The following is a 13,752-nucleotide window of genomic DNA, read 5'->3' as shown; positions in this document are numbered from 1 at the left end:
AACTTGTATTTATTAACTTACAATTACAATGATTATTCTTTTCAAAACATCAAAAGTATTATATGCTTAAAGAAATGTATTCATATATTAGCAATTTGTATATACTGTATATGTTTTAATGTTTAAATGATACCTTAGCCTAAGCAGATAATTACTTCATTTTTTTTGCAACAGAATTGGTACATTAGAAGTATTTGTGTTGGTTAGATTGGATCATCATCATCACCCTGCTATCTCTATATCTATCATAAAAATGAAAGGAACACTTTGAAAACATATCAGATCTCAATGGGCAAAAATGTCATGCTGGATATCTATACTGATATGGACTGGGTAATGTGTTAGGAAAATGAAAGGATGGCACATCATTTGATGGAAATTTAAATTATCCACCTACAGGGGGCTGAATTCAAAGACACCCCGAAAATCAAAGTGAAAAAATTATGCAGCAAGCTAGTCCATTCTTCTGAAATTTCATTGCAACAACTCAAAATCGTCCTCCGTAGTTTGTATGGCCCCAAGTGCTTGTATGCATGCCTGATAACATCAGGGCATGCTCCTAATGAGACAACGGAAGGTGTCCTGGGGTATTTCCTCCCAGATCTGGACCAGAGCATCACTGAGCTCCTGAATAGACTGAGGTGCAACCTGGCTGCTCTCATCTGTGAAAAGCATGGGGCACCAGTGGCGGACCTGCCAATTCTGGTGTTCAATGGAAAATGCCAATCGAGCTCCACAGTGTCCGGCAGTGAGCACAGAGCACACTAGAGGACGTCAGGCCCTCAGGCCACCCCTGTGAAGTCTGTTTCTAATTGTTTGGTCAGAGACATTCACACAAGTGGCCTGCTGGAAGTCATTTTGTAGGGCTCTGGCAGTGCTCATCCTGTTCCTCCTTGCACAATGGAGCAGATACCGGTCCTGTTGATGGGTTAAGGACCTTCTACGGCTCTGTCCAGCTCTTCTAGAGTAACTGCCTGTCTCCTGAAATCTCCTCCATGCTCTTGAGACTGCTGGGAGACACGGCAAACCTTCTGGCAATGACATGTATTGATGTGCCATCCTGGAGGAGTTGGACTGCCTGTGCAACCTTTATAGGTATCGCCTCGTGCTACCAATAGTGACACTGACCCTAGCCAAATGCAAAACTAGTAAAAAACAGTCAGAAAAGATGAGTAGGGAAAAAAAAATGTCAGACACCTCCACCTGAAAAACCATTCCTGTTTTGGAGGTCGTCTCATTGTTGCCCATCTAGTGCACCTGTTGCTAATTTCAATTAACAGCAAAGCAGCTGAAACTGATTACCAGCCCCCTCTGTATACACCCCTCCCCCTCTGCTACTTAACTGCCCAGATCAATTTCCCAGGAGTTCTGATTCAAAAGTGTTCCTTTAATTGTTTGGAGCAGTGGGCCAGATCCACAAAAGGGATACGCCGGCGTATCTACTGATATGCCGTCGTATCCCTGTTTCTATCTATGCGACTGATTCACAGAATCAGTTACGCATAGCTATTCCTAAGATCCGGCAGGTGTAATAGTTTTACACGGTCGGATCTTAGGATGCAGTACCTCGGCCGCCGCTGGGGGCATTTCTCGTCGAAATTTCGCGTCGGGTATGCAAATTAGCACTTACGGAGATCCACAAAGCGGTTTCCCTTCGTGAAGTCTCCGTAAGCTGTTAGTTTGCAAACGCAAAATTAGGGCTACTTTTACAAAGTGTAAAGTTAGTACACCATGTAAAAGTAGACCCTTTTTTCCCGCGACGCTGTCAATTTTTTTTTTGAATTTTTTTTTTCCGCCGCATCTCTTTTTTTTCCCGACGCAACTTTTTTTACCCGGCGCGATTCACAAAACTTGGCGTAACGTAATTTCGCGCAAAGCACGTCGGGAAAATCACATCGGGAGCATGCGCAGTACGTCCGGCGCGGGAGCGCGCCTAATTTAAATGGGACTCGCCCCATTAGATTGGGCACGCCTTGCGCCGGACGGATTTAAGTTACACCGCTGCAAATTTCCAGGTAAGTGCTTTGTGGATCGGGCACTAACTTGGGAAATTTGCGGCGGTGTAACTTAAATGGGAAAAGTTAAGTTGCACCGCCTGGCTGTGGATCTGGCCCAGTGTGTGTGTGTGTGTGTATATATATATATATATGTATGTGGTATGACTGTGCAGACCCAGAAAGCATTTTTTTTACCCTTGTATCAATAAAAATGCAACACAAGTTGTAGCTAAACTTTAAAAGATTTTGGTTGGAGTTACACTTTAAGGCTACAATTGCACGGGCAACTAGCCCTGCTGTGAATGCTAAATTCAGCCTCAGAAACATTTCTAACAGTTTGCTGAATAGTGAAAATAAGTAATGTAGTAAACTTCGCTTAATTCTGACTCTTCTTTCTAGAGATTTTATGAAACATTTGAAACTGCTGAGATTGCTGAGGGAAGTCAAATGTCTGAACAAGAACATCAAGGTGGAGCTGCCAACACTCCTTCTCTGGAAACATCCACCGTCAGCCACTAAAAAGAGTTTGTCATTCTTTAATAAAATCAAATCTTCACAGGTGTATGTAGCTGTAACCTTAAATGATGTCACTTTCAAATGAAAAATTATTCAGGGACATATTGTATGCAAAGTTAAACAGCTAAAATGTCATGCATGTTCATTGATATTTTTAATCACACCTGCTTGCACATGCTTTATTATATTTATGTATTTATTTAGGTAATTATTTTCCATTTTATTTATTTTTCATTTATTGAAACATTTACATGACAAATGTTGCATCAGTAATGCTAACCTATGGTGGTATAGCACTAAAACAAATGAAAAATAAAATTATTATATTCTCATTTATTGTTCTTATTGTCTCCAGCAATTATTGTTTCTCTGTACGTCCATCTTCTACATATTTTCACAGTATCTCAGCTAGGTAACTGAACTAGTTATTGTACTTGAAAGAGATACTTTTCAATCAACATTTTTTTTTTTTTTTGAGAAAAAGGGAAATATGAGTGTAATATAATTTTCTTCAGACTAAAAACAATAACCTTGATTTTACCAGTGATGGTCAATGTATGTTATATAGGGGCCTCAATCGCTGCCCTTGACTTCACCAACTGGCTACACATGTAATGCTTGCTCAATGTAATTTGTTGCTCTATTTTTGGGGAGCTTGGATAGGGTTAAGGGAATTTAGTGGGATACTCTATAACAGGAACTATATACAACTACTACTAGGTATTCTTTCTGGGAAAGCTGTGATGAAGTCTGTGCTTGCAACAAACAGTGGGCTTTGAGGTAGTAGTGGCAGATAACTCCAAACTCCTTTCTTTAGAGCCACAAGAGTCCCATTTACAGTGTATTAGGTGGACTAAGCTCTTCAGAACACCAGCCGGTGTCCCTTTTAAACAGATCCATGGCTGACTCTCTAGCACAGGAGGGGTAGCAGCTGTAACAGCTCTGGTGAACGGAGTGAACCACAACTGCGGTTAGCAAGGATTTCAATGCACTTCTTTATGTGAGAATTCAGTATTGGACCCCAGGCATTACTCCACACAAACAGGAGTTCGGGGGTTCTCTGCATCTTCTCTCTCTCACATAAAGAAAGGCGTTGAGCTACTAAGGATGGACCCAATAGAACATGCGACCAGAGCTTAGCGTTTAAAATTATAATATACACTTTAAAGATTCCAATGCAACTCTATATGCAAGTGATTATCAGTACGGGACCCCAGGCGTCACTCCACGCAAACAGGAGTTTGGGGGTTCTCTACATCATATAGAGATGTATTAGGGCACTAAGGGAGTTGGTTTGAAATACCATCAACCCTTAGCATAGAAAGGTTAGAGCGAACATGTTCCGCAAGTTAGGGTAAGGCCCAGAAGCAAATAGCACTTATGTCAAGCACGTAGTAAATAGAAGTTGTAGAGACAACTAATAATTACATATGAGAGGCAATATAGCTCAGGTAATAATAGTTGCATATGAGAGGCAATTATAGCTCAGGTAAATTGAGAGTAGATGTCCCTTTAAGATAATCCTTAGCAAGCAGTCATAAGCACAACAGTCTATCCCAAGTAGTATGTTAATAGCCACAAGCCATAATAAATATCAGCAATTGTTTCAGGTGGAAAGTATGCAGCATATGTTTCTATAGAACTACAAGTGACACAATTGCTACTTATCCGTTTGCAGGGCTCCAGTGTAGCAACAAGGGATTCTGCAGTGTAGGGGTGTCAGCAAGGAAGGTCTCAAAGGTTGTCCCCGGCAACGACAGTCTGTTGCAGCAAATGTAGTAGCATTGATGCAGGAGTTGCAGGCTGGTCAAAGTTTCAGCATGGGGATCGATGGCACCATAGGTTGTAGCATGGCCGAGCTACGGCTGACAATAATAAAACAGTGTGCAGTCAGCACACCGCTCTGTTTAAAGGATAGGGGCCAGGTGCAGTGCATCAGCACTGATTCAAAGAGAAGCGCCGTGAGTTGCGGCGCAGTTTCGTGTTCCACAATGTAACGCATGCGGCGCCGCATGATGACGTCATCGCGCGGCCGATGCATGCGCTCCACGCCGGACCACACCAGGACGGCACAGGAAGTGCCTGTTACAGCAGCAGACCAAAAGTCCCTAAAATCTCTCAGAACCATGTGTACTCACACAAGGCCCAAGGACAGCTGGTTGCCTCCTTCCAAGCAACACCTTACTGTGGTTATACCAGACCTTCAGTGGACAGCCCCTCAGTTAGCACTCTCTCTCTAGCTTCAAGGTTTCGGCACTCAGGCCCTCAGGTTGCCCACTTGAGACCTTGCAAAAGCAGACATGTGGCAGCAATGCCTAGAGGACTGTTCCTCTCCAGGAAAAGACTCAGAGCTCAGTGTTCTCAAAGAAAATATACAGTATCCCAGCATGCTATCAGGGTCTGCCTCCCTGGGATTGGCCAGGGCTGTATCATTATTCATGCTGCCATCTGCATAACTCCACACCTATATCCAGAAACTTCTGAAGCTCCCTGAAGACAAAGGGGTTTATTAGACAGACTGGTGGCAACTAAGCACACTGAACAGACCTAACTAGCTGCACTGATTACAGTAAGCAAACTAAATTTACCTAACAAAACAATCATAGCCACACTGGGTACAGTGAGGCAGCTAAATTTACCTATCAAAACATAGCTCTACAAAATACAGTGAGACACTAAATCTCTCTATCTATCCAATCTTAACACCTACCTATGAGGGTGCTACACTAGCAAGTACCTAGTTTGGGAAAACACTGATTAGTACAACATGCAACTTTGGGGTCTCAGGTTAGGCACCAAGAGATTTGTTATGTTAATATAATACAGTGGAACCTCGGATTACAAGCATAATCCGTTCCAGGAGTATGCTCGTAATCCAAAGTACTTGCATATCAAAGCAAGTTTCCCCATTGAAGTCAATGGAAACAAAAATAATTTGTTCTGCATTGACTTCAATGGCATGCAACACCGCCTGCGGCCAGAGGTGGGGGGTGCTGGAGAGCCTCGGAAACAGACGAAAAGGCCCGAGGACAGCTCGACTGACCATGGCAAAGCTCGGAAAGGTTCGGGAATGGAGTATTTCCGTGTCTCTTCTGAGCATTTCCGAAAGAGCGCAGATCGTCTGGGTCCATAAAAAACAATTGTTTTTTTTGTGCCCTTGCAGAACACGTACAGAAAACGGATGCACCATGGTGTGAATGAGGCCTAATTGTTAAAAAATACAGTTACATTCCTGGAATGTAACTGTCACATTGGTTGTGTTCTCAACCTAACGGTCAAATCATCAAATGGTTGGTGTCATAACTGATGAGGTGTGCAGCACCATGGCAGTTGCAGATCAAACAGGAAGCTAAGATGGCAGCTTCCTTGTCTGAAAAGGATAGGAGGGTTTAGTTCCATTTTAAGGATTGGTAATCTGCAATATATTACCATTTTTTTTTTTTTGCATATGCATTTCTGCTTTTTTTGAGAATGTGTTCAACTACAACCCAGCCCTAATTTCTGGTAATATCTATATAAAATACTGTAACATACACTGATCAGTCATAACAGTATGACCACTGACAGGTAAAGTGAAAAACATTGATTATTTTGTTACAGTGGCATCGGAATATGATACAAACACTCTGATCACACCCCCAGATCCCACCACTCTGATCACACCTCCAGATCCCTCCACTCTGATCACACCTCCAGATCCCTCCACTCTGTTCACACCCCCAGATCCCACCACTCTGATCACACCTCCAGATTCCTCCACTCTGATCACACCTCCAGATCCCTCTACTCTGATCACACCTCCAGATCCCACAACTCTGATCACACCTCCAGATTAAGGTGACCAGATTTTTTAAATGAAATCCAGGGACATATTATTATTTTTTTACTAGTAATGGCGGGAATCATCAACTCTCTGCCCGTCACCGCCACCGCCCGCCTCACATCCTGCCAAGTCTTACTCTCCATGCCCTGGCTACTACTGGGTGGGGAGCGGAGAAAAATCACTCTGCCAGAGAAGGCAAGGAGATAAGCAGGGGACTGTCCCCTGAAACCAGGGATGTCTGGTCACCCTACCCCAGATCCCTCCACTCTGATCACACCCCCAGATCCCTCAAGTAAAGCAAAGCCCAAAGACAGCGCTCACAACAGGGAACACACCTCATAGATCAAGGGTGGAGTCCTTCACTGGGTGCTCCAGCTCAAATGGCCCCCAGCCATGGAAAACGCAGCTCCAAGAAAAGATGTAGCCGGCAACTCCAGAATCCCTGAAAATCTTTTTTTTTTGGTACATAAAGGTCAAGATTAAAAACAGCTGACACGTTTTATCACACAGCATATTCACAAAATGAATGACAGAAAATGTATACTACATACCTCATATGAGGAAGAGCAGTGTCAATAAAACATTTATTCAAATAAAAACTGGCAGATGACAGAAAAAAGCGGCACTGGATCTTATTGATATTGGATGTTGGCTTACAATACTAGACACCATGCATAACAATAAGCTTGTGAAAGCTGGTATCTAGAATAATGTTCTGCCCTGCAACAAAAGCAAAATAAAACAAATCCATTAATAAAAGCAATAACGGTGGAGCAGCAGATAAAACATCCAGTCGATCAATACTTTATATTATTTGTTTTATTTTAGAAATGAATCCAAACCCCACCTGGAATTTATACCTGCAGGGGTTCTAGTACCGAGATTAAATATTCACCAAACCTCTCTCTCAAGTAGTCTATGGTGGAGAGCACCTCCACGGGGAAGTTTTTTAACCCTTTCCACAGCACTAAATACAAAACATTCCATAAATTCCTCCACATGAAGGGAACGTATGGTATGGGAGGGGTGAGAACTACCGGCACATACTTGTGGAATGTAGGGGTGTAAACAGTACCTGTTGTGTGGTCTCCCACAAGAGTGACGTCTCAATAGTTAATCATGCTACTGTTACTCCCATGGCTCAACTCCAAACCGAGGTGATTGGAATGACATAAGACGTGAGGGCAGACAGATCCTTAATGGCCCCATCCCATACAAGTATGGGGTCATCAATGAACCTGCCATATCTAATGGCACCCACACATGAATTGGAACGGGAGAACAGGAACTCCATAGTTGCCAACTGTCCCAAATTTCCCAGGACATTCCCGGTATTTAAACCTTTGTCCCGATCTAAGACTGGCCATACACCTATAGATTATCTGCAGATTTTCTATGGTCAGATGGAAAAAGTGAAACATATTCCTCCATCTATGCTGAACTGTGTGAATTAGGGTGACCACATTTCCAAACTACCATTCAGGGACACCCCCCCCCTTCCCAAAAATCAGCTTGTGCTGTAACGAATCACAGAACAGTGATTGGACACAAGAGGCGGGATTTATGATTTCTCCAATCACAAGCAGGGGGCGGGGATTGTGCTCCTCCAGGCATTCCCGGCCAGGACAAGTACTGTCAGTGAGTAAAGCAGTGATGTGGCGGCCTTTTTTGCGTGCATCAGATTGGCCCGGGGGTGGCTGTGTCAGTTTCATTCCGAGACACTGTATTGTCCTGGAATGAAGGTGCCCGGGACAGACCTGCAAAATGCAGGACTGTCCTGGGCAATCCGGGACACGTGGTCACCCTAGTGTGGATGGAAAAATATCCCACTGGCCCAATTACAGTACTAGCAAGTAGGGTTGTCCCGATACCGATACTAGTATCGGTATCGGGACCGATTCCGAGTATTTGCGGGAGTACTCGTACTCCCGCAAATACCCCCGATACCAGAATAGAATACTTCCCCCCCCCCGCCGCCGACGCCGCCGCCAATGCCGTTACGCCGCATCCCCGCTACCGCCGACTGACTGTGTAATACGCGCGCCGTTCCATTACAGCTTTGAATAGCTGCAATGATTGGCGCTGCGTATAGACACTCCCCCTTGCTCGGGTGAACTGTCCAATCCCGAGCGAGGGGGAGTGTCTATACGCAGCGCCAATCATTACAGCTATTCAAAGCTGTAATGGAATGGCGCGCGTATTACACTGACTGTCGGCGGTAGCGGGGATGCAGGACAGGTAAGCGGGACATGGCTGGCTACATGGGGGGAGACATGCTGCATGGGGGGGGAGACATGGCTACATGGGGGAGAAATGCTGCATGGGGGGGGGGAGACATGGCTACATGGGGGAGACATGCTGCATGGGGGGGAGACATGGCTACATGGGGGAGACATGGCTACATGGGGGAGACATGGCTACATGGGGGAGACATGCTGCATGGGGGGGAGACATGCTGCATGGGGGGGAGACATGGCTACATGGGGGGAGACATGCTGCATGGGGGGGAGACATGGGGGAGAGATGCTGCATGGGGGGGGGAGACATGGCTACATGGGGGAGAAATGCTGCATGGGGGGGGAGACATGGCTACATGGGGGAGACGTGCTGCATGGGGGGGGGGAGACATGGCTACATGGGGGAGACATGCTGCATGGGGGGGAGACATGGCTACATGGGGGAGACATGCTGCATGGGGGGGAGACATGGCTACATGGGGGGAGACATGCTGCATGGGGGGGAGACATGGCTACATGGGGGAGACATGCTGCATGGGGGGGAGACATGGCTACATGGGGGGAGACATGCTGCATGGGGGAGACATGCTGCATGGGGGGAGACATGCCTGGATATGGGGGGACATGGCTGGATATGGGGGGACATGGCTGGATATGGGGGGACATGGCTGCATATGGGGGGACATGGCTGCATATGGGGGGACATGGCTGCATATGGGGGGGACATGGCTGCATATGGGGGGGACATGGCTGCATATGGGGGGGACATAGCTGGATAGGGGGGGTACATGGCTGGATATGGGGGGGGCATGGCTACATATGGGGGGGACATGGCTGCATCTGGGGGGGACATAGCTGCATCTGTGGGGAGACGTGGCTGCATTTGTGGGGGACATGGCTGCATTTGGGGACACATTTAAAAAAAAGTATCGGTATTCGGTATCGGCGACTACTTGAAAAAAAGTATCGGTACTTGTACTCAGTCCTAAAAAAGTGGTATCGGGACAACCCTAGATACTGAAGCTTGGCCCAGTGGGAGATTCCTCCATCCACACGGTTTAGCGTATATATGGAGAAATCTGTTGCACTTTTTCCATCTAACCATAGAAAATCTGCAGATAATCTATAGGTGTATGGCCAGCTTCACCGTTTCCCAGGAAATGTCCAAGGAAATCAGCGTTATGCCAATTCTATTTTTTTTTTGCCACTGCTAGAGGTCCGCGTCCGGCATTTGTGAATTGTCTCTGACGACCACCATTTTACAGAGAGATGTAAAGCGGGATGTAAGGAGGGACTCTGCTGGGGACACCTGATGTAAGGAGGGACTCCGCGGCTGGGGACTCCTGATGTAAGGAGGGACTCTGCTGGGGACACCTGATGTAAGGAGGGACTCTGCTGGAGACACCTGAAGTAAGGAGGGACTCCACTGGGGACACCTGATGTAAGGAGGGACTCCGTGGCTGGGGACTCCTGATGTAAGGAGGGACTCTGCTGGGGACACCTGATGTAAGGAGGGACTCTGCTAGGGAGACCTGATGTAAGGAGGGACTCTGCTGGGGACACCTGATGTAAGGAGGGACTCTGCTGGGGACACCTGATGTAAGGAGGGACTCCGCTGGGGACACCTGATGTAAGAAGGGACTCCACTGGGGACACCTGATGTAAGGAGGGACTCCGCTGGGGACACCTGATGTAAGGAGGTACTCCGCGGCTGGGGACTCCTGATGTAAGAAGGGACTCCACTGGGGACACCTGATGTAAGGAGGGACTCTGCTGGGGACACCTAAAGTAAGGAGGGACTCCACTGGGGACACCTGATGTAAGAAGGGACTCTTCTGGAGACACCTGATGTAAGGAGGGACTCTTCTGGAGACACCTGATGTAAGGAGGGACTCCACTGGGGACACCTGATGTAAAGAGGGACTCCACTGGGGACACCTGATGTAAGGAGGGACTCCACTGGGGACACCTAATGTAAGGAGGGACTCTATTGGGGGAACATTATGTAAGGAGGAACTCCAATAGGGATACCTGTGATATAATGAGGGACTCCACTGGGGACACCTGATGTAAGAAGGGACTCTGCTGGGGACACCTAATGTAAGGAGGGACTCTATTGGGGGAACATTATGTAAGGAGGAACTCCACTAGGGATACCTGTGATATAATGAGGGACTCCACTGGGGACACCTGAAACCCTTTTAACTCTGCACTATATCTGCTATAACAATGTAAATGGAATCTCAAGGCATCCCGTGCCAAATTGTGAGGAATGCATGAATATAAAGACTGATTGTCCAAAGTGACCCACAGATACGACTTCTGCCACTTAATGTCCTTGGTATGAGAAAACACTGTGGATGTGTCTTTCATGTAGCCTGGCAGTCGTTTTACCAATGACTGTAGGTATTGGTCAACCCATTCTCCAAGTTTTTAAAGCAGGGAGCCAATACCTGCAACTATCGGTTGTCCCTTAACTGGAGTGTCACCTTTGTGCACCTTAGGTAAATGGTGAAAAAACAGAATAACAGGACAATCCACCAAAAGGGAGTCTGCTAATTTGGATGGCAAAAACCCCATTTCCTTCCCAGTATCTAGGAATAGGGACAATTGCTTTTAAAAAATGTTTTTAGTGGGGTCTGTTTTTAGGACGCGATATGTGTAGATGTTACTCAATTGCTGTATTGCTTCTGCCTTAAAGTGCTCAGAGGAGAGGATCACCACCGCTCCAACCTCAGCTTCCCGTATCACTATATCTTTTTGAGGATTCAAACGGGCAAGGGCTTCCTCAGTTAACTATTATGTCATTCAGCAAAAAAAAATGTTTTCCTTTACAACTCCTTTAAATTGTCGGTGACAGGGGTGGAGGCATTAGAGACAACCCTATTTTTAGATGCACAAGATCCCTTTCTACTAACTGTTGAAACATTTCTACCGCTGAACTCTGTGTTAATAGGATAAAAATATTTGTTGCCCTTCTTGATATCATTCTTATCTATACCATACATACCACCAGAGGAATCAGACTGAAGTCTCTCAGGAGTGGATCTGGAAATCAGATCCTGAAAATCAAAAGTGTCAGAGGAATCAATGTTGTTTAAAATCAACACCTGAGGTGCTGCATCCGACTCTAAATCAACAGGGAAATGTTTCCTAAATAGAATATTACAAACAAACCTGTTCACGTCCAGAAGGGTTGAGAAAATATCAAAATGGGAGTGGGGTGCAAAGGACAGTCACACCCCCAGATCCCTCCACTCTGATCACACCCCCAGATCCCTCTACTCTGATCACACCTCCAGATCCCTCCACTCTGATCCCCCCACTCTGATCACACCTCCAGATCCCTCCACTCAGATCCCCCCACTCAGATCACACCCCAGATCCCCACACTCTGATCACACCCCCTCAGATCCCTCCACTCTGATCCCTCCACTCAGATCACACCCCCAGATCCCTCCACTCTGATCACACCCCCAGATCCCCCCACTCTGTTCACACCCCCAGATCCCTCCACTCTGATCACACCCCCCAGATCCCTCCACTCTGATCACACCCCCCAGATCCCTCCACTTTGATCACACCTCAGATCCCCCCACTCTGATCACACCCCAGATACCTCCACTCTGATTACACCCCAAGATCCCTCCACTCTGATCACACCTCAGATCCCCCCCACTCTGTTCACACCCCCAGATCCCTCCACTCTGATCGCACCCCAGATCCCCCCACTCAGATCACACCCCAGATCCCCACACTCTCATCACACCCCCTCAGATCCCCCCACTCTGATCACACCCCCAGATCCCTCCACTCTGATCACACCCCAGATCCCCCCACTCTGATCACATCTCCAGATCCCTCCACTCCGATCACACCCCAGATCCCTCCACTCCGATCACACCCCAGATCCCCACACTCTGATCACATCTCCAGATCCCTCCACTCTGATCACACCCCAGATCCCTCCACTCTGATCATCCCCCCCACTCTGATCACACCCCCAGATCCCCCACTCTGATCACATCTCCAGATCCCCCACTCTGACCACACCCCCAGATCCCCCCACCCTGATCACATCCCCAGATCCTTCCACCCTGATCACATCCCCAGATCCTTCCACTCTGATCACACCCCCAGATCCCCCCACCCTGATCACACCCCCAGATCCCCCCACTCTGATCACACCCCCAGATCCCTCCACTCTGATCACACCCCCAGATCCCCCCACTCTGATCACACCCCCAGATCCCACAACTCTGATCACACCCCCAGATCCCTCCACTCTGATCACACCCCCAGATCCCTCTACTCTGATCACACCTCCAGATCCCTCCACTCTGATCACACCCCCAGATCCCTCCACTCTGATCACACCCCCAGATCCCCCCACTCTGATCACACCCCCAGATCCCCCCACTCTGATCATACCCCCAGATCCCCCCACTCTGATCACACCCCCAGATCCCCCCACCCTGATCACACCCCCAGATCCCCCCACTCTGATCACACCCCCAGATCCCTCCACTCTGATCACACCCCCAGATCCCCCCACTCTGATCACACCCCCAGATCCCACAACTCTGATCACACCCCCAGATCCCTCCACTCTGATCACACCCCCAGATCCCCCCACTCTGATCACACCCCCAGATCCCCCCACTCTGATCACACCCCCAGATCCCCCCACTCTGATCATACCCCCAGATCCCCCCCACTCTGATCACACCCCCAGATCCCCCCACTCTGATCACACCCCCAGATCCCCCCACTCTGATCACACCCCCAGATCCCCCCACTCTGATCACACCCCCAGATCCCCCCACTCTGATCACACCCCCAGATCCCCCCACTCTGATCACACCCCCAGATCCCCCCCACTCTGATCATACCCCCAGATAATCTATGTGTTATTATATGGTACACAACTGGGCGCCTTTCTTTACTGACACAATACACGTAGATGTAGTAGGAGAATAGTAAGGGAACTCAGGGGAACTCTGCCGCCTGGCTTCCCTGTCCTGCAGCCACAAGACGGCGGACCTCAGCGGAAGCTAAGCAGAAAACGGCGTACAGTAACCATGGCAACGACGGGAATCCCACCCTTCTCTACCGGCAACCCCCTTCGTGATCTCCTATTGGCTGACCAGGCAGAGCTTAACCTTTGCCCTCTGACCTG

General features: G+C 47.6%; 1 protein-coding gene across 1 annotated transcript in view; it reads left to right on the top strand.

The window, feature by feature from the left end:
- Positions 1-2,845, top strand: part of PCNX2 (pecanex 2) — a 229,399-nt gene extending 226,554 nt beyond the window's left edge. Inside the window, exon 33 of the mRNA XM_040351012.1 lies at positions 2,397-2,845. Within this exon, the coding sequence (XP_040206946.1) occupies positions 2,397-2,516 (120 nt within the window). The 3' untranslated portion in view covers positions 2,517-2,845. The remainder of the gene's footprint in view (positions 1-2,396) is intronic.
- The last annotated feature ends 10,907 nt before the right edge of the window (positions 2,846-13,752 follow it).

This window comes from Rana temporaria, chromosome 4 (assembly GCF_905171775.1).
Source record: "Rana temporaria chromosome 4, aRanTem1.1, whole genome shotgun sequence".
Lineage (NCBI taxonomy): Eukaryota > Metazoa > Chordata > Amphibia > Anura > Ranidae > Rana > Rana temporaria.
Note: the sequence above shows the minus strand (reverse complement) of the source record. Positions and strands in the feature narration are given on the sequence as shown.